The sequence below is a fragment of the Phyllopteryx taeniolatus genome, chromosome 3, assembly GCF_024500385.1.
Source record: "Phyllopteryx taeniolatus isolate TA_2022b chromosome 3, UOR_Ptae_1.2, whole genome shotgun sequence".
Classification (NCBI taxonomy): domain Eukaryota; kingdom Metazoa; phylum Chordata; class Actinopteri; order Syngnathiformes; family Syngnathidae; genus Phyllopteryx; species Phyllopteryx taeniolatus.
In genome coordinates this window covers 32552005-32573404 of record NC_084504.1, presented here as the reverse complement: position 1 = coordinate 32573404, position 21400 = coordinate 32552005, and the positions used below count along the sequence as shown (strand labels likewise).

General features: G+C 46.3%; 1 protein-coding gene across 1 annotated transcript in view; it reads left to right on the top strand.

Moving 5' to 3' along the window:
• The window catches only part of rimbp2b (RIMS binding protein 2b), a 79748-nt gene that overhangs the window by 32942 nt on the left and 25406 nt on the right, over positions 1–21400 (top strand). The window contains 10 exon segments of the mRNA XM_061768767.1: positions 6920–7003; positions 11578–11667; positions 12706–12828; positions 14375–14479; positions 16871–16921; positions 17166–17186; positions 18577–18778; positions 20043–20194; positions 20566–20645; positions 21227–21336. Of these exon segments, the coding sequence (XP_061624751.1) occupies positions 14378–14479; positions 16871–16921; positions 17166–17186; positions 18577–18778; positions 20043–20194; positions 20566–20645; positions 21227–21336 (718 nt within the window). The 5' untranslated portion in view covers positions 6920–7003; positions 11578–11667; positions 12706–12828; positions 14375–14377.

The window sequence follows — 21400 nt, the reverse complement described above, 5'->3', positions numbered from 1 at the left end:
ATTGGAAGCAGTAGTCCGTGTCATCCCGGATGGAAAGTCAAGGGATCCCTTTTCTGTGGTGATTGTGCCAAACTTCCCGTGGGGCGTGAGCTTTCCTCTTTATCTCCCCCTTAGGCACCACCTGCCTCCCCTTATGCGACGATAGTGTAGGATTTATTTTCGCACACTTGAACTGTGTAATTGTGGCTCGTCATGATCACTTCACGCAGACGTTTCCTCTCGGTGAATTCTCTACTCTTTTCCGTGCCCGTCGTCATCAGGATCTCGGCAAAACATTTACAGTTCAGCTCGTGTCGAAGCCAGGTTCCTCACTCCTGCTCAGGAGAACGAGAACGTGAAGAAATGCAAAGCCAAGGTGTGCTGACTGAGTTTTGCGTTTGCCATCTGGACAACACACTAATTGGGCACCGGCTGTTGAAGTGTACTTAATGAGGGGCGAAGCAACGGAGAGCCGCCATCCGCCGCATCCGGTTGCTCGGCCCTGCGGGACGGAGCAACATACTGGAAGTCTTCGGCATCAAAGCGGGAGACGGGCCGCCGTAGCCCATGGAAAATTAGCAGGCGGCAGCTTCGTATCGCACGTCCACGTTGACCGCAAAGGTGCTAATCAAGTTCTTGGAGTCTTTTCTAAATGATTGTCATCATTATTATTATTATTATTATTATTATTATTATTATTATTATCGAAAGACAAACAATGAGCTTTGGCACAGCAGTTTGAATCATCACGCGTTGCCTGTCTTCTAATTATCCATCTGAACATTTCATAGGCCAGTGATTGGGCATCACCAGGGAGCTTGTGACAACACTGGATCAGAACAAATAGGACAGCATGTGTGTGCGTCTGCGCGTGTGTGTGTGTAATAATCAGCTTATCTGGTTGTGGCCCAAGCAGGCTGCTTCGCTGTGAATGAATTTGATCATGACGTGTCTTTCCGTGCTGGTCGGCGCAGAGATGGGAGTGAGCTCGTCGTGACGGAAGGACGGAAAACCCGGCTGCCGCTTTTTACTCTCCAAATCACTGCCGAGTTTTTAATAATAATCACGTTCATGCATTTGACTTATAAAGCGCTTTTCTAGACACGGAAAGACAATTTCACGCATTATTCGTTCACTTCTCAATCACACCTGGTGGTGGTAAGCTACTTGTGTGGCCACAGCTGGCCTGCAGGGGGCGGAAGCGGGGCTGCCATTCTGCGCCTTTGCTCTGCGTCATGCCGCCCACAAATAAATCCTGAATTTCAAAAATGGTATCTTTTCCAGCAACACACCGTTGAATAATATGCCCTGTTTTTGTATTCCCGACGTCTGGCTGGGCCAATTGCTCTTTAGTCTGACCTATGGAACGTCCTCATTTATTTTTCATTTCTCATGTGCCACATTCCATTAACCTTTTGGTAATGACTGCAAAATATGATTGAATATTTTGTTGCGCAGTGTATTGAAAGCTCTGTGTCATATTTATATGGTGTGAAGGCTGTAACGTAGCTCATTACGTGTATTGTATCGGCAGTGTATTCATCAAAGCCTTTTGAGATTTGTGTTAGAATTGCAGAAGGTTTAGTTTCCATGCTGAGTTCAAAGCCCAAATGTTCATGGACTCCAATCAACTGGATGTAAGGTCAGGCTAATCCAGAGAACGCACGAAACTGTGATAGATTCGCCTGAAATCAGCTTGGATAGACTCCTGCTTCCGTGACTCTGAACAGGATAAGCAGTAAAGAAAATCGACGGGATGACAGAGTCAGTCGTAATGCCGAGTCGAAGATGTCAGACACGGCGGAGGTTTGGGAGGCGGCGCCTATACACGAGCTGTACGTTTTTAATTGCCATTTCAATGAATGTAATTGTCTTGCTTCTGGTAGGGTTTGAACCGATTAGCCGACGAGTCGACACGTCAGCTTTACCACCCGCAATGACGTCGCTCGATCGGCAGTCACGTGGTTTTATCATTTGCGTGAACGACATGGCCGCTTGGAAGGCAGCGGGTGAGGACGGGGGAGGGTCCTCGCAGCAAAGCGATATTTAACGAAAACAAAGAATAGCACAGGTTGCACGCGCGGCCATCTGAGGGGGCCGACCGACTTGCTAAACCCGAAATCCTCACGTCGCGAAGTGAATGTTAGGGAAAATGGGACGGCTGAGTATGAGCTGTCCTTTGTCACTAAATATACATTACGCATACTGTACATGTCCTGAACATATACAACATGCATTATATATACATTACAAGAATGCACACAAATGTTTTTCATTTGATGATTTCATATTCATGGCCGAGGAGTGTTTCACGTACAAATATTTACTGTAATTATGACTTTACTACTGGCAAACTAGTTTAGGTTAGCGATGGACTATTTGGGGTTCCAAAATACGTACGAATTCACTTGATGTTGCAGCTGTTAAAACGGAACTTCATCAAGGACCATCGGCGCGCGCCGACATTTTGACAATACGTCATCCATCCATCCATCCATTTTCCGAGCCGCTTCTCCTCACTAGGGTCGCGTGCGTGCTGGAGCCTATCCCAGCTGTCATCGGGCAGGAGGCGGGGTACACCCTGAACTGGTTGCCAGCCAATCGCAGGGCACATAGGAACAAACAACCATTCGCACTCACAGTCATGCCTACGGGCAATTTAGAGTCTCCAATTCATGCATGTTTTTGGGATGTGGGAGGAAACCGGAGTGCCCGGAGAAAACCCACGCAGGCACGGGGAGAACATGCGAACTCCACACAGGCGGGGCCAGGGATCGAACCCGGGTCCTCAGAACTGTGAGGCTGACGCTCTAACCAGTCGGCCACCGTGCCGCCCACAATACGTCATATGTATTTTAATCAATTTCTATTTTGGCTTTGGAGCATTTTGTCTACTGTATGTGGCTTGGTCACAGTTTTAAGATTTTAGGATAGTTCAACAACACACTGTGAGAAAAGCACACCACTTTATATTTGTTGCTTGTCCAAAAAGAAAAAAAACTAAGGTTCCCACCGACACAAACTTGATGTTTGTCAAATGGGTTTCGTCCGTCCGGCCATCAGCCACCATGAAAGCTCGCAGAGGTGATACAGTTTTACAAGAAGTGGAGTTTATTCTCTGTCGGGGGGGGGGGGGATGAAGATTACTCAGTGAACTTCACGACCATCTGAGGAAGCAGAAGCTCGGCCTGCGAGTCCAGCTGAGGATGAGTAATCTCGTCCGCGCGTGGGCAGGCGGCAGCGGGCTCCCAACCTTTGCTCGGCTGCGCAAGCAGTCATCAACGGTTCTCACCGGACCTTCTGTCAGCAAATTGGTCACGGCAGCAAAAAGAAATGAACACACGCGGCGATCGTATCGGAGATCGCAGATTTGATCTCCTTCTTCGTGTTGTATCACATGTATTCTGCTCAAGTGTTTGGTAGGCCAATGGAAAACAGAGTGTACTGTATATAACCCTCATATGTCTTTGTAGCAGTCAGTGAGTCACTGTTTAGTTTCTTTTATTAAGGCAAAGTCTCATCTGACATCTTGCCGTTGGTTCAGTGGGATTATCAGATTTGCGGTCCTCTCGCCGGAGACCCGCACACGCAGTCTGCTCTTTCAAATTCGTCCGCTATTGCAACTTCCCGCCGTCGCTCGGTTCCCGTTCCGTCCTTTCGATTGAGGCATCTTATAGTGGCGGCAAAGGTCACATGATCGCTATCTGCTTTTGTCCTTCCTCAATGTACACTACAGCCGCTCCTGTTCCTGACGTGTTCTCCTCCGCATATGCGCTTTGCCGTTGAAGTGTGACGGAGTCGTAACGCATCAGTAGGCGACCCGTGCGGCCGCTGGCTCATAGAGGTCACGCCCCGGCCCTCGGCGGCGGTGGCGACATCGAAAGAAAAAGGGGCCGAGGAGGGGAAGCGTCTTCCTGCTTCGGCGGGATATTTATACGCTACGCTCTCATACTCGCGAAGGACCGCTGCGTAGCTTGACAGTAAATCCTGCCCGCATCCCATTTTTCATTTTGCCTCTTTACATTTACGTCTGTCTCTCATGAGCATGAATCTGTTTGCTCTCTTCAAGCTGTCACGTCATACTGTCCTGCTTTTCGTTCTCGTGCGGATATGTCCGTCTGTCGGTCTGCATGTGTTGACTTTTCGAGGGAGTTACGACTTCCATCGAGATTGAAGCGAACGTGTTTGTTTGTTTTGGATCGGCACGGATGTCGCTATTAAAGGTAATAAACAAAGGTTGTCATCTCAATCCGATGCAGCCGATCGCAGGGCACATATAACAAAGAGTGAAACATTTAAGGGGGTCTGACAACTTTCCGTACCCACTGTAGACGTTTACTCAAGGGAACAAAATGCCGGTGATACATTTTTGAGTGCCCTTGTCATCGTGTACATCTCTGGATCAGGCAGTCTAGATGATATGCATGCACACACAAACACACACACACACACACAAGGACACACACGTACATTGAAGCATTAGTGGAGTGTTAGCATCTGTGGCTGCACACCCGGGCCTAAGCTGCGGGGGGTTATGTAACTCGGCTCTGCCATTTCAAATGATCTGAAAGCACAAGTGACTGTTGCGGACTTGACTTCTGCGTCTGGCCCGGCGCCGTACGCTGCGGAGTCAGCAGCTAGACGTGGCTGAAGACTGAATGGAGCTGGCGATAGCTACTGTGTTAGCGGATCCGCTGATGAAGACCCTGTCGGCGGACAGCCCAGTCGGCATTTGTAGCCCCTCTGCTGCCCTCCTGAATTGTCTCGTGCATGCTTCAAGAGTTGCAGCGCACACACTGTGTGTGTGTGTGTGACTGCTAGGATTTGCCTTCAGTATCATAATTAGAGTGGGAGTTTAAATTGCAGCAATATCTGTGTTTGGGATTTGTATTGTATCTGTTGGTATCACAAAATCACCCCCAGTGGGGGAAAAAAATGGCATTTAAAATACACACACGCACACATACACACACGCAAAATCAGCCCTGGGCAGGATTATTGGCCTTTTATACTCACGATGCATATTGAACACAACAGGAGGTGAAAGAGAGGCAAAGCGTGTGCAATGAGGTTGCCCCCGCTTGCCTGTGATTATGTGTACTAACCCTTCCCAGCGACTGAAGATCAGAGGAGGCCGGTGTCGGATGGGGAAGCCCTCCTGAGTGACAATTAGACAATCCGAACCTCATTTTGACTAAATTTTGCTGCGAGATTCAGAAGCAGCAGAGACATTTGCCTCATTGCCTCTTGCAAACATTGATTTACATCGCATTGCCTTTCTACTAACTGAGAAACAAATGCGTATTTGTAAATAGAATCCCTCCAGCCATCCATCCATTTTCTGAGCCGCTTATCCTCACAAGGGTCGCGGGAGTGCCGGAGCCAATCCCAGCAGGAGGCGGGGTACACCCTGAACTGGTTGCCAGCCAATCGCAGGGCACATACAAACAAACAACCATTGGCACTCACATTCACACCTACGGGCAATTTGGAGTCTTCTATTAAGCTACCACGCATGTTTTGGGGATGTGGGATGAAAGCGGAGTGCCCGGAGAAAACCCACCCAGGCACGGGGAGAACATGCAAACTCCACACGTGTGTGTGTGTGTGTGTGTGTGTGTAAGGGGCTACTCATTGCATTAGTGCCAGGTTGATCCGGTTTATGGAGATGGTCTTCTTCATCTGCGGTGCAGCGAACGCCTCCTCACTTCTGCGCGCGCTCAGTACTCACAATGGCAGCCATTGGAATTTTTCATCAGAGGGAATTTGAACGGAGCGCCGGCAAATGCGTCGGGAACGATCGCGTCTCCGAAAGCCCGAGTGCTGTGCGTTTGCGAGAAGAGGATTCATTGGCGTCCGCACGTACAAAGTGTTCACTTCAGAAGGCAGCCCGCATGGGAGATGGCAAGCTGTCTGCGGAGGCGCTGTGTAATTCTCCGTCATTTCGTTTCGATGTAATGGCGCCTTGTAGTGTACACATGGGTACTTTTTGATTAGATTGTGTTGTTTAGCTCTTTATAATCCCCCTGGGTTGCAGGAACATCTGCCAGCGTTACAATCGTGTTTTGCATTTAAATTGAATTTAATTCAGGTTAACAACGATGATTTTTAATTCCCCCATTCTTGAGCCTTTATCCTAAAAAGTCCCTCAAAATGAGCTTTGTTTCGCCCGACAATTCTATGTCCTTACATTGTACAAATCTCTGCCCTCTACAGAGTTGAAGTCGAAAATATGAAGAAGAAAGAAATACGAGTCCATGTCTGGCTTGGCACATATGCAGTTATGACTGAGGATGTCTGAAAGAATTAACTATGCCTTCTACAAACTGCCTGAGAAGAAATTTGTCAAGATTACAGAACATGAAAGGGTTAAACTTCCTGCGTCCTCCTCGCCCGGTTCTCTGACCTCAGTGCTCCCCGTTTTTAGGAAATGCTCAGAGGGCAAAAGGAGGAACAAACAGATGCAGCAATGCGTCTTCCATTCAAATTGATTTGAATTTGCGTGCGTGCGGGCGGGCGGGCGGCTGTGGCCCTCTTGGAACAGCATTGAACACTCAGTCATGTTCGATGGAATCATCGCATTTATTTGCAGAGAAAAGCATCCGGTGCAGGAAAGCCAGGCGGATTTATGTTGTGAACGACATTTCACTTTAGTTCACACTTGGATGAAATGAATTCAAGAGGGAATTCTCGGTGCAGTGTCGCTTTGTGACTTAATGTCCGGTGGCAGGGGATGCAATATGTAATAGCTTACATACTATACAATCTGCAAGAATTGCATGAAATAAAGAAGAGGCAAGCATGCAGTCTTAATTTTGCATTGTGTTGCCCTTCAATTGACTAACTCCTTTGCTAATATTTCACATTGCCCTCACGCCTCATTCTCTTCTGTCGTCGCCCTATCGGACGCCGTGTGATATTTTCTTCTCTGTACTTGTAGGAGACCGAGATCAGCGCCAAGAGGAAGGAGTGTCAAGCGCCTGAGGCGGAGGTGAAGAAAAAAAATCCAACATGCCAGACTTTGGTAAGTGTTTGGAGAATGCAAGCCAGCCTCACAATAAAAGGATGCAGGCAAAAAGTAAACCAAAACAGATTTACGGCCTTCAAATATCCCCCTGTAATCACAGCTTGATTCTCAGGTGGTGATGACAAATGGAAGCAATTAACTCCAAGCGTGCGACGCTACGAAGCGTGCGAGCCGTATGCAAGTGCTGCTCTCTTTTTTGTGCGTGTCAATGGAGCCGAATGCTCGCTATTGATGCCGTAACAATAGTGTATGCTGTACAGTAGTCCGTGTCATAGATATATAGTTGACCTCGTGTATTCGCGTGTCTTTGAAGGACATGGCGTGAGCTAAAGTGTCCTTGAGCTGGAGAAAGATGATTTGTAAACAAACCACAGCAATATTTTGGTCCACAGCAACATTGAAAGGTTTCTTATTTGTTCTTTGCGTCATAATTGCACAATGTTCGAGTGGGAATGTGTTTTGTCACAGTATCTATGCTATCTAAAAAAAAGAAAATAATAATCATGCTCCAGTTTGTTATTTCGTAATTATGTAGGTGTGCCTAATTGAGTGTCTGTAAGTGTATATAACCTACGGATTGGATGCCAACAGTTATGTAAATAGTGTCAACATTCCATTTGGATTTGATACACCTTGGTTAGTTGGACCAGTGGCACAGTGGGCGACCGGTTAGAGCGTCAGCCTCACAGTTCAGAGGACCGGGGTTCAATCCCCGGCCCCGCCTGTGTGGAGTTTGCATGTTCTCCCCGTGCCTGCGTGGCTTTTCTCCGGGCACTCCGCTTTCCTCCCACATCCCCAAAACACGCGTGCTAGGTTAATAGATGACTCTAAATTGCCCGTAGGTGTGAACGTGAGTGCCAATGGTTGTTTGTTTAAATGTGCCCTCCGATTGGCCGGCAACCAGTTCGGCCCGTTAATAGCTGGGATAGGCTCCAGCACGCCCGCGACCCGCGTGAGGATAAGTGGCTCAGAAAATGGATGGATGGATGGAGGGAGGGTTAGTTGGACCATTTCTATGGCGAGGAATGTTACTGTGAAGAATGTTTTGCAGCACAACATAATAAACGACACTTCACCTCTGCAGTTATGTCAATCCCATGAGGCAGATAGATACAAAGGATTGTCTGTTCTGATGATTTCATATTACACTGTGGATAACGTGTATTTGGCCGAGACCCTTTATATTCTAGTTTAAGAGCGACGGCGACTAACTGCTGCTTTATTGCACCAATGGTGGCTCTTAAAGTTTTCTCCCAACAGCCTAGTGGTTCACTGCTGTTGTTTACTTTTATACAGTAGAAGTTCACATTCAGTGGTCTGACTGAGGAATGATATAAGAATGAGCGTTCATTTTGTTTAACCTGTGGAAGCAGGAGTGAGAACGTCCCAAGAAAGGAAGGAGCTGGGGGATATTCAGCAGTCCTTGAATGAAAGAACACTTGATGGATTCATCTTGTCGGGCCCTCTTCTTTTGATGGGCTCTCTTTGTATGTGCTTCTCTGCCGACAAATAAACATTCCATTAGGAGTTAGGAGTTCGTTCCTTACAGCGAGCGCTCTTCTCACATTCCCAGCCCACAGCTGCACTTCCCCTCCCGCCCATTGTCAGCCCACTGAGGCGAGGCGAAGACCCCCCCCCTAAAGGACTAAGTGTCCCCAAATGGCATACAGAAATGGCAGCTTGTTGTTGTTGTTGTTGTTGTTGTTGTTGTGCACTTAGCTCCCCCGACACTGAGCCTTGAGTGCCGCCACACGGTCAACGCCACTGACAAGCGCTGCAAGGTGACAGCAAAGTCACTTCCTCTGTAGTACAAAGTCTACTTTTTGCTGGCTTGTCTTTCTGTCAATCATTGTCAGCGTGTAGCCGCTCATCGGCACACAGTTTACATGATTACACTAGTACAAAATACATTTAACTTCAATAACAACAACAAGCCACTCAACAAATTGGGTTGTTTTTATTTGAGTTGTTTGTTTTTATTTCTGTTCTTTTTATGTCACCTAAGTATACAAGTATACAACTCATTTCATATCACTGGAGTTTTGCGAGAAACTCTGGGGCTGCACAAACGGGTTGCAGTCCTGTTTGGTGCCTTGCTCAATAGTGGAGTGCGCTCCAGCCACCAGCACCAATTGCCATACTTTGCTCCATTTGCGTTTATGTTGCGCCGCAGGTCTTGAAAATGGGAGCATTCAGCATTTTGGAGTTTTTTGCACCAGTTTGCAGCGTTTACTTGAAAAGACGTTTGGGTCAAAGGGAACGTGCGACATGAGATGACGATGTGGACGCGACTCCTTTCTCTGACTTCTGCTGTAACAGAACTCAACAACTCTGTAGTTGAACTCTTCGCAATTTCATGAATTCCTGCAAAACGTCGGTATGCCACGCCGGTCCGTTTTGTGCGTACACGTCGTCCGTGCGAATGAGAGCTAACACGAGCGTTGCCATCTGCTACCGCCACCCTGGTGGGAATGAAGTCTGCAACTCCCACCATGGCAACCAGCATCAACTTTGCAACTTTGTCTAACCGAAGATCAATAGAGGCAGACAGCAGAGAGTCAACAAGGCAAGGGAGTGCACAGCGTCCGTGCGCCGCGACGTGTCGGAGGCCCTGCCGTCTCGTTCCTCTTGGCTTGGACGGCGAGCTGTTTGCAAACACGACGCCTTCTGTTCAAAGTGTGATTGGCGGCGCTTTTATATACTATAAGCATCCTCACAAGTTGACTTCAGTTGCCTCCGTCTGAAGATTCACAGTTCTCTCGGAGGATTTGATGTCCGGCACTTGAAGAAGTGCTGTAATTTGCCTTTACACTTTATGTTGGATCACATTTTACAAGCCCAACTCCAATGAAGTTGGGACCTTGTGTTAAACATAAATAAAAACTGAATACGATGATTTGCAAATCATGTTCAACCGATATTTCATTGAATACACGACAAAGACGAGATATTTCATGTTCAAACTGATCAACTTGAGTGTTTTGAGCCAATAATCATGAACTTCGAATTTTATGACTGCAACACGTTCCAAACAAAGCTGGGACAGGTGGCGAAAAAGTTGAGGGACGCTCATCAAACACGTGTTTGGAACATCCCACAGGTGAACACGCTCATTGGGAACAGGCGGGTGCCGTGATTGGCTAGAAAAGGAGCTGCCCTGAATTCTAATAAATATCTTGACTTTGTCGTGTATTCAATTAAATATCGGTTGAAGATGATTTGCAAGTCATTGTATTCTGTTTTTATTTATGTTTTAACGCAAGCCCAAGGTCCCAACTTCATTGGAGTTGGGCTTGTACAACAAATTGTGTGTGACTGCTGAATGAAAACATGTGGAATGATGTGGAATAATATTGTAGAATATGGAATAATCTGGAATGATTTGCAATGACGTTTTGAAGTTGGAAATGTTTGAATTGGTCAAGAAATTTGGAAATGGGAGGGGAAGAAGTGGACATTTCACATTTGGGGGATTTTATTTTGGAATTTTGAAACCATTTGGACATGAATGAGGTGGCGCAATTACGCAAGAGGTAAAGACAAATAAATCTTTCATTTTGAAATTGGGGGAATGGGAATAGTTCACGAGTTGCATGAATGTGGCGAACCTGTTGACGTTGGAATCGTTTGCATGGCTTGCGCAATGTTGAAGGAGAAGGGAATAATGTAGAATATGTCGGAATTTGGGAATTGTGTTGGTGAACAGGAATATTTGTGATATCCTTCCCAACGTGAACTGAATGAGCTGAACATTTGAAATACGGATAGTTTTTGAGCGTGTGGGATTTGTGTGCAGATGTGTGGCGGGAAGGAGCGAGCGCAGCGTTTGCTTCATTGGTGCGTTCCGTGGCAGCAGTGAGTCATCCGTCAGTCTGGTGGACATTAAGCACACACGTGTGGGCCGCCGCGCTGAGTCAGGCCGTGTCTAGACATAACCCGCACTTCAATAAACAATAAGGATCAACTCCACCAGTACGATGTCATTGCGTCATTTATTAGTCATGTCTGCCATTAGAACGACTATAAAGGATCAAAACAAAAGATGACACAAATATGTCGGGTTACATTTGGAATCCCTGCAGACGTGTAGAGGTTCAATACAATTGCCATTTGGGAGGATAACTTGTGGCTCGCTCCTCCCAATTTGTACTTTCCGAAGTTTACAAGTTGCTACATTGTGACAAGGCACGTTTGTGTTTGTGAACGAACAGCGACGATTGTTTGTCTCCGATAAAGAACTCAGTGCTTAGCTCGCCATCTATTTTCGGCAGCCACTTTTTCACTTTGAAGGAAACATCCTCGCCTTAACGCATGTCAGGAAGCTCAGGTGTGCCACTTCATATTACACCACGTTCGGACTTCAACTGATTATTTTTTTCGTCTGTTGATTTGTCTTGTACAAGACGGCGGTTATGGTTAATAAATGGACCTTAATCAGAGAAGGTTTTACAAAGTGTAGAAGAAAATACTTAAGAGGAGTAATGCTGCCTCTGTCACCAGTATCTAATGACTAATAGTCAAGTGGAGTTTATTTGTTGAATTGTTGAACACAGTTTCTCTTCTGTCCTTAGGAGAATGAGCTTCAAGACTTTTTCCAGGAGAACAGGCGCTTGAGCCTCCAGTTTTTCAACGGCAGTCGCAAATCATCCGAATATGAGAAGGTAAGAGGTCGGATATGAAATGAGCCGATGTTGGACTTGCCTCCGGAAAAGTCAGAGTCTGCCATTTTGGATCGCTCCAGTCGCATCTTAGCGTCATTCAAATAATTATATGGCAATTGAATTTTAAAACCCATCAGTAACAGTTTAACATCAGCGTTCGACGTGTCTTTCTTTCCACTTCGGCAGATAGTGGAAGCTTTTCACTTTTTGCAGAATTGAATGCGAGAATTTGGTGTAAATTTGCCTTGCTAAATATCATCTTTTTGAAGAGAGTTCAGAACATCTTCAAAGTTTTCTAGGCCTGCCGGGAACTGCAGAACAACACCGAGTGCCCAACTGTCCGATGTGCGACACGAACACATCCTCTGATGATATTAAAAAAAAGAAACATTCATCTCCCTTTGGTCCAAATGACCTTAAAGGTTCTCTACAGTGAATACACAGAACCCAACTATTAAATCAACAAAAAAGCTCAGTCTCTATGGACAGTAAGGCAATTACATGAAGGAGTTTATTGGCAGATAGTTGGTGTTGGGGGCTGAAGAAGAATGGGATGTGCTCTCGGGACTGTGGGGCCGATGTCCCTGAATTGTTATCATTGGGGCTGAAGCACTCGGATGGTACCAACAGGACTTATCACTCTGAAAAAAACTCAAACTCTTACCCAGAATGTCAAAACTAAGTCAAAAAAAACTCATCACATAAGCAAACGCAATCCATGTTTGTGTAAGACCATTTGTAGAGAAGTTATGAGTTGAACTGCCCAGGTTACAACGTTTTGTATCTTGAAATATGTCGCTCAGCATTTGGAAAGAAGAAGAAGAATCCAGTACTTCCAAATGATGATGTATTGAAAATGTATTTGTGAGCAATATTTGGTCTTCTGTAGTTGAGTGTCGCAGGCCAAACGCGCAGTGGAAGGCCAACATAAAACGTTATCTTCACGACAAACGCCGCACTTTTCTCCAGGAAAAACAAACGAAAGCGACAATAGCCGCGCGCTCCAACCTTTGTGCTGCCCTTGTTTTGTGTGCACAGGTGAAGTCTGACTATGCCCAACTCAAAGATACGCTCGGTGCTGTGACGCAGGAGAGAGATTTAGCCCTGTGGGAGAGAAACCAGCTCCGAGGCAAACTGGAGAACCTAGAGCAGGTGCTGAAGGTGAGAAAAGCCAGCCCGCGGTTCTGAGTACATCTTCCGCAGGTTCCCCGTTGGAGAGAGCCCCCCCTGTTGATATCGTGCTGCACTAGCTCCTCCTCGGTTGTACTCGCCTAATGTGCCTGACGTGTCTGTTGCCTTCTAGTGCCGTGCTGGAAGGTCTTCTGACCAGGAGCAGTGAAAGAGTAGAAGCTGGGAGCGTCTCCCTTCAATTGCAGTATTTCAAGTTTTCCCAATCCCCCCTTCCTACCTGCCCTCCCCCCCCCCCTTCCCCCGCTAGAATTGAAAGGTATCACAGCGATGTCCGCCCAGGAAGCAGTGTTGCTCGCTCCATTCGGAATGCTTCTTCGTTGGTGGGATGCTTACAGACATACAGTCGAATGCTCACCTGGCTTTGAGAGCACCGCCGCGTGGAATGCGTTGATGCATGAGGCGAAGTGGAAACGCGAGATCGGCTCACCCCCGTGACGATCATGTCACCGACGCGCACATTTTCCTTGAGCTTCCACTGGCACGCATGTGTCATTGGCTTCTTTCACTTTATAGCGTCACAAACGTCCACTTGACGGCTAACATGCTATACGGAACGCCATTCAGTCTTTTGTATTGAAGTTTTGGATGATGGCAGACAAGCAGGCCCACTTTGCAGTTTGCTCACCCTTTGCACGTAACCCCCCGAGGATACACCTTCTCCTCCCAGGAATGAGACATCCGACAGGCATCGCGTTACTTGCAAACTTGGCTTGATGGGTATTGGTGGTTTTTGTCCTCGGCGCAAATATCGATCCGATCGTGCTGCCGCTGATCACTCGGTACGGACTGGCGTCACATCGCGTTTGACGAATGCTGAGAGACGATGGTCGCTCTGTCCGAGCCAGAGGTGGCGCACGAGTGGGTCGCAGGGTCATTGCGGAGGGGGAAAGTGTCAATGCTTGTCTCTCAGCATTCACACTACTGTTATTGTCATTCAGCATCTGCTTGTTTATTTTATTTTTTGTTTTTTTTTGCTTTCCTGCTCAATAACAGTATCGTGGCTCAATACAGTCCAGCTCAAGCGAAGAACAAAAAGCGAGTGAGCTGTTACTTTTTGTTGTGCAGCTCATAATACGTAATATTGGATTTTTTTCTACAACAAGATTAAATGCACGATTATGGAAAGGGTGAGGTAGCAAGAAGATCGCTCTGATGTCATCCCTGCACTTCTCACAGGCTGAGATGATGTGATGTATTAGTCCACATTCTCGTCCTTGGTGATTTTCTGTCGGCATTTGGTCTCGACCGCAGCATCTCTCAGCATTCACGCGTCTTATGTGGGGGAACCGCAGTTTGCAGTCACCGTTGTCTCAGTACACTGTACACTGTTAACCAGCTTGTGCGTGTGTGCCGCCGGTGCGCATGTGACACTTGTGTTGAGTGGAATGCACGGTGAAAAGAGCGGGGATGCACTTTGCGCTGGCTCGTAGTACCACTAACATTAGCCGTCTTTATGCCCTCCCCGCACCACGCCCCTCCCCGCCTGCTTCTCCGACCTCTCGTGCCCTGCGGACAGCATATGCGCGAGGCTGCGGAGCGGCGGCAGCAGCTCGAGTTGGAGCATGAGCAGGCCTTGGCTGTACTCAATGCAAAGCAGCAGGAGATTGACCTGCTTCAGAAGGTAAGAGAAGTCAGGTCGTTCGAAGGTAAAAGCCGCAAAGCTCTCGACGGGTGCTCTCGTTTGCTCGGGCGCCGTCCGACGAGCTTTTGTCCAATCCGACGCTGTGCTGCATTACAATAAAGGCGAAAGTCACCTGAAAGAAACAATTTGTCATCCCTGCCACTACGGGAGCTGTCCACTCTGCCCCCATCCCTCAGCTTTCTCTCCCCCACCTAATCCTATCTGTAACATTTCAGGAGCACTTTTGTCTGTCACAAATCTTGCACCCCAGTTGCAAAGTAGTTATGACACCTTTTAGAGGCCTACTTAGAAAAAAGTGCTGGCCAAGGCCGTTTTGGTACTTGGCCGGCACCTTTTTTTGCGTGTGCGCTGGAGCTGACTTGAATGTCAGAGCAAGTGGAGCAAAGGCTGAGATTGTTGATAGTGCGAACGTGCTAAGAATTGTCACCAGTTCTTTCCGTGCGTCGCTGCCGTCGTGTTGCGCCGACTTCACAGTCGGCCGCTCGCAGGCGGCGTTTTCTCTCATTAGCAGAAGCTCATTACTGCCGTAGCTGCCTTCAGACGCTCTGCATTCTCCGAAATTCATTGCTGGCAAAATAGATTTATGGAAGCGTTAAGTCGACGGATGCGTTCATATTTTCTCTCAACAGATGTTCCCGCTTTTTCAAAGACGTACTTCTGCCACATTTGGAAACATCTGATGGTTCGCAAGTAGTCCATAATCCATTTGGAAACACCAACAACAACACAATTCCGCTTTTGCCAGCAATCGTTTTTGTTGACAAATGACCTCCTTTACGTTTCTAACAGCCACAACATGTCGACTGTTTTGCTACTCTTGTTACCATGATTGGAGGAAAAGATGAATTCATTACAGCTAAAATACTTGTCATGGCTAACATCTGGAGGCCAGTTTGAAATTGTAGAAACTTTCCCACCCCCCCCCCCCCCCATCTCATATGTTTGGAAAAGGTCACTGATGGTGTAGCGGTCCACACGCCTGACGTTGGTGCGGGCAGCGTGGGTACTGTTCCCACTCAGTGACGGTGTGAAAGTGAGTGCGGATGCTTGTCCGTGTCTGTATGTGCCCCTGCGACTGACCGCCGACCAGTTCGGAGCGATAGCCCGCCTTTCGCCCGAAGTCAGGCTAAGCAGGATAAGCGCTGTTGAAAATGGATGGATGGATGTTTGCAAAACACTTGAGCAGAGCGGTATTAAGCTTCCTAGCGCTGTTCAGTTCCCTGCAGCATATGAGGACCAAGCAAAGTGCATGAACAAGTGTGCATTAGGAAGACACTTGATTGCTATTTTCAGCTACTGTAAATGGCGCTCCAATGCAAAAGAGTCATCTTTGCTCCAAAAAACGGAATAACTTGAAAAATAGAAAGCTTACTTTGTTGGAATCAAGTCTATCCCCCCCCCCCCCCCCCCCCCCTTCTTAGTGCGGTATGTTCGGTAGCAATTGCGTTTGGGTTCAGACCGAACCAAAGGGTTGGCACGCTCACACACGTACTCGGTGGAGTTTGCTTGTCGGGACAAAGCAACGCAAGCCGTTACGCGTGGCAGGTTGTCGAACGTACACAACAGGTGATCTGATGAAACCGTCGACTTACCAAGCACGTCTTTGGTTGAGCGTGTCGTCAAAATTGCTCAGGCGTGTAACAGGGTGAAGGAAGATCATTTGTGGCAAACAATTTGGGTGCTTTCGGATCTTTTTCAAGTGTACTGCAGCCAGTCAATTGTCCATCACTTTTCCATGGAATCAAAGAAGAACAATTTGGCTTTTGTTGGTTATGAGCTCTCGTCACCGATGGGGTCCCGGTTCACTCGGCCGCTTGGGTTCAAGTCCCACTCAGTGAGCGTCTGTCTGTACTGTATGTGCCTGTTACTGCCTGGCGAGCAGTCCGAGTAGTAGTCTGCCTTTTGCCTGAAATCAGCTGGGATGAGCTTCATCTCCCCATGACGCTGAACAGGAGAAAATTGAGCCACGGATGTCTATGAGCTCTGTTTCTCGTGTTCATCCCTATAGCAAGTCTTCTTCCTGTTTACGCTCATGCACACTTTTCCAGTCTGAAAAGAAACAGGCCGAGTTTATAAACCTGCGATGGGTGTGAAAACCCCGCAATAAACTCATCGGACACTTCCTTAGGTGTACCTGCTTGATCTAATGAGATCCTGTAAAACCTGTATCGCAAATGTTTAAGTATTAAAAACAGAGAACATGAAATCAGTACTATGTTGTCCGACTTTGCAGCTGTGCCTAGCGTTGCGGTTAGCGAATGTATGTCGGGATTGCGTGGATTTGTTAGCTAAGCAAACAAGTAGAAAAGAGTAGAAAAGTAATTCCATCAATGTTGACCCGATCTGAAGCGCTGTACCTGTGTTTTGCAGGCTCAGGTTGAGGCTAAAAAGGAACATGAGGGCGCTGTCCATCTGTTAGAGGTGAGCTTCTTGACGGAAGGGGCGGGCGGCGGGGGGCTTCTCGTACATTCAACTCGAAGCTGCAGGATGGAGCTCAGTTCACCATGTTGGCCAACTGCTCATACACTAAGCTACCAACTAAAGTTGCTCATAGTTTTTGTCAAGTTTTGGTTAATATTCATGGTGATTTTCTATTAATATGTGCATGATTGATTCCTTTTCTCTCTCTTTTTTTTTTTTTCACTGTGTGGGTGTTGATGCTTAGAACCACTTGGATAGCATGCAGGTACTTCATAATTGTTTTTATTGATGTTTTGGATATTTTAACGTCTTCTCTTGTGCAATCAGTAGGAAGTGCTTCAGTTTCTTTTTTAGAGTGCAAATGGTTCGACGTCACACTCAGTCCATAAACAATGACTCATTCTAAGCAGATTCTTAGAACAGCAAAGTGTACATAAAGAGTGAAAATGCTTGTATTTTGTGGGGTTTTGCTTTTCGGTGCGATCCCTCCTTGGGCCTGGGCCGCGCCGCCCGCCTTCCTCGCCTTCGCCCTCCCGTCAAAGCAAACTCACACACGTGAGGCTCTGGAACATGACTGACAGTATAAACAAGACTTCTCTTCGCATTGATCACAGAGAAATATTCAGCCCCTCTTGCTTAATATTTAATGAAAAGATTTGACAAATGAAACTTTCCAAAGCCCTCAGTGACCTCACATGCCGCAACATTAGGTACGCCTGCGCAGTCTAATGAGATCCAATAGAAAAGCCGTTTGAAAAATCACGCACTTATGAAGACGGTGTTTTATTGACACCGTCAGGTATGTATTCATTTATGATTTATTATCACGCTTGTACTTTGCAGCAACGCATCGTTCTGACAGCTGTGGAAATAAGTGCAAATTCCACATCAGCATTACGGCGTCTTTGTAAAGGATGAACACTCTATCGGCTGTATTGGATCTGATCAGATTCTTACGGTGTACCTAATGAAGTAAAAACCTGAGGCACGACTCAGTTATGCAGCCGCGATGCACGTGATCAATGATGTTTGCACGCGCATGCGTTGTTTCGTGGCTACTCGGCACAGGTTTGCAGAGCTGCATGTCGATGTCAAGTAGTAATCTCGCTGTATGACAGTTTGGAAACACTGCGGCAGCACCACGTTGTGGTCAACAAAAGAAACCCATGGTGGTTCAAGTGGCTTTCCCTACGCCTCTGCTTCAAAGTGTTTTTTTGTTTTTGTTTTTTGCTTTTAAATTGTGTATATTGTGCAAGCAAGAGCATGAGGCTTCAGCACCTACAAGTGTAGTTCCGTTTGCCTGTTTGTAGTTTGATTTTTTTTTTTTTTATGAATTCCCGTTTTTCCATGTATGCATGCTGGACTGAAATGTTGTGTATTTCTCAATTACCATAATACGTGCATCACCGTTTTGTCTTTTCTGATTGTCCATATCCCTTGTGTAGACAGTAGATGTCCTGCACCTATTATGACACGATGTACAACTTCAGTGTGTGTGTTGTGCTCTCCAGCATGCGGTTATTTAGAGTTTGGCAACTTGCAACTTTTCTTAACTTTCCATTCTTTGTGTTTTCCAATCCTGTTGCTCCCTCTGTCTTTCCCTAATCTGTTTGTTTGTGACTCACGCCTGGTCTTTTCGCCCGCACCGTCATTAGGCCAAAGTGCGCGAGCTGGAGGAGAAATGTCGGAGTCAGAGCGAGCAGTTCAACCTGCTGTCCAAAGAGCTGGAGAAGTTTCGGTTGCAGGCCGGGTTCGACATCCTCAGCACTGAACCTTTGACAGTGTGTGAGTCGCCTGCTTCTCCCAACAAATCTCTGTCCCAGCTCCTCAATGGATTGGCAACCCCCGTAGGGAAAGGTGAGGCTCAAGAAAGAAAGAAAATACATAATCCAAAATAGGAGGGCCTATTTTCAAGTGTTTTGTAAAGTGTTTTCCTTCGTGAAAGGCAATCGTGCTGTGAGAATATGTCAATGCGCTCTCGACACTTAAAACATGAGCAAACGTTATCATCCGACTTTTCAATTTTTGAGTAAATCTGTCCTAACTGCTCGCAGTTGCGTTTATGGGAATTGATCACGCTAAGATGACTAAGACTATAGTGCTTCAATAACCTACATACCGTAATTTCTCGTGTATATTGCACATTCCCCGCCCCCCACCCCCGCAAAAAAAAATCATCAAAAGTCAATAGTGTGCATTATACATAGGTATAAGTAAAATGAAAAAAATCTTTAACATGGTAGAAATGTATACCGCCACCTTGGGGTAGTGAAAGAGGTGTACACTTTATTTCACATTTACACATTGATATATACTACGGTAAATGGGCGATACTCAGCAGAGCATCCTGATGTCCTCGTGTCAGCCACCATATTGCTGTTGTTATCTGTTGCTACTACACTAGACAACATAAATGCTCACCCGCGAGTTAGTTGTACCTTAAACCTAAGGTGGGAAGTGTCTACTAACAGGGCTAGTTACACAGCCGCCTTCAAACAAAAAGTAATCGATGTTGCTGAAGATGTAGGAAACCGTCGAACAGCGTGGCGGCGCTATCTGAGTGAAAGGAACGTGAGATTGTGGAGGAACTCAAAGGAGAAAATCCACCCAGAAAAAGCACACGCAAGAGCTTTGGGACGTGGGAAAGTGGCACGATTTCCAGAAATTGCGGAAGGAGCTACTGCAGACTGGGGCAGAATGGAGGGCAAGTGGCCTCGCCATGAATAAAATACAGACAATAAATGTTTTGAGCGTATGGATAGCAGCAAATCGATGCTGTGCATTATACATAGGTAGAAGCATTATCCTGATTTTTCTTTAGGCATTATACTACACGAGAAATTACGGTAAATCACAAACGCTCAGTTGTATTTGTAAAATTATATTCTCTTTAAGACCATTTGAAGATGAATGTAAAGGTATCGAAAGAAAAAAGTTCCAAAGCATATTAGACTGCACTCGTTTATGTTGCTTGAGCGCAATATTACTGTCGTATAAACGATCTGCTATAATTTCCAGTGTAGGTTGCTCCCTTTGATGGCATTATTCTTGTTTGCTGTCTTGATTTCAGCTCTGTTGTCGGGATGGGAGGCGCGATGACGTGCTTTTCTTTGATCCGCAGGCAGCGAGACTCCAACAAGCAGATCTTTGATATCGGAGTTCATTCGTCCACTGCAGAGCGCTGGAGACAAACCGGAGCTTCTCTCTGTCAAGCCGACTTTCCTCACTCGCAGTCGAGGCGGCAGCGGCTCAGCACGGACGCTTCTCTCGGAGGTTTGTCATCGTCTTCAACTGGATATTGTCGACGGTGAATGAAAGATAGAGACAACCTACATGAGTTCTAATGAAGAAGTCAAAGTCAAAAATGAGCCTTGTTTACCTAGTTTGCCTTTTTTTTATGTTCAGTATGACATACGCAATGCATTTCCAGCGCAGCACAGACATTCACAAATGCCATCCAGTCAGATGTGGGGCCTGCCTTTTTTTTTTTCGGGTAGCCCAGCATTGCCCGCATGACGCAAACTTACATACAAGTTTCCATGTTTTGGAGTGCTTGGGCTTTACAATCCAGCTGACAGTTATTTGTACTTTATTATCCACCGACTGAAAGTGTTTCTAAGAAGTGTATTTTTTCTTCTTTCTAGATGGACAAAGAGCTCGGTTCGACCACCAGGTCTAAACCGAGGTTTACGGGGAAGGTCCGTCTGTGTATAGCTCGCTACAGGTATGTTTTAAAAACTAAACAAAAAAACAAAAAAACTTGAATTTGAAGGTCACATGTGGGGCCAAGGTAACATAGTCAAAACTGAAGCAAAGAATATCGAGTCAATAGCATACCATAATTACTGCCAGCCTGTGTATTCATGTAGAATATTTTGTCAACATCATAAAGTGAATTTGAAACGTACATTTGTTGTGCTGTAACTTGAGCCGTTTGGATAGAACGCATGGTACAAACAGGAGTTTTCTGCTGAAACCAAAACGCTTGAAAGAGACTAATCGACAAGAGATGATGTGTAACTTCCTGTACAACGACTCATTGCTACGCTCAAACGTGATTGTCGTGGTCGCCTTGAAGCTATTGCAAATGTAGCATTACTATAAAGTAAAATACGCTGCGCAAGTCATGCCCGGTAGTAGCTTAGGCAGTTGTTCGTTTTCACTGAGGATGTGTCTTAAGGAGGATAATAATTCAATTGTTCATCTTTAAAATCAATGAACCCTTTGGCACAAAATACTCTTGTTGGAGTCAATCGGTTTATGCAACGCATGGTAAGATTTGCTGATGATGTGCTTGGGTGCTAGTTACAATCCTTACGATGGGCCAAATGAGCATCCAGAAGCAGAGCTCGCCCTGGTGGCAGGAAAGTACCTCTACGTTTACGGAACAATGGATGAGGATGGCTTTTATGAAGGTCTGGAGCCTCGTACCGTTTATTCTCCACTTTCTCCACAATCCCCACATTGCCAACCATCTCT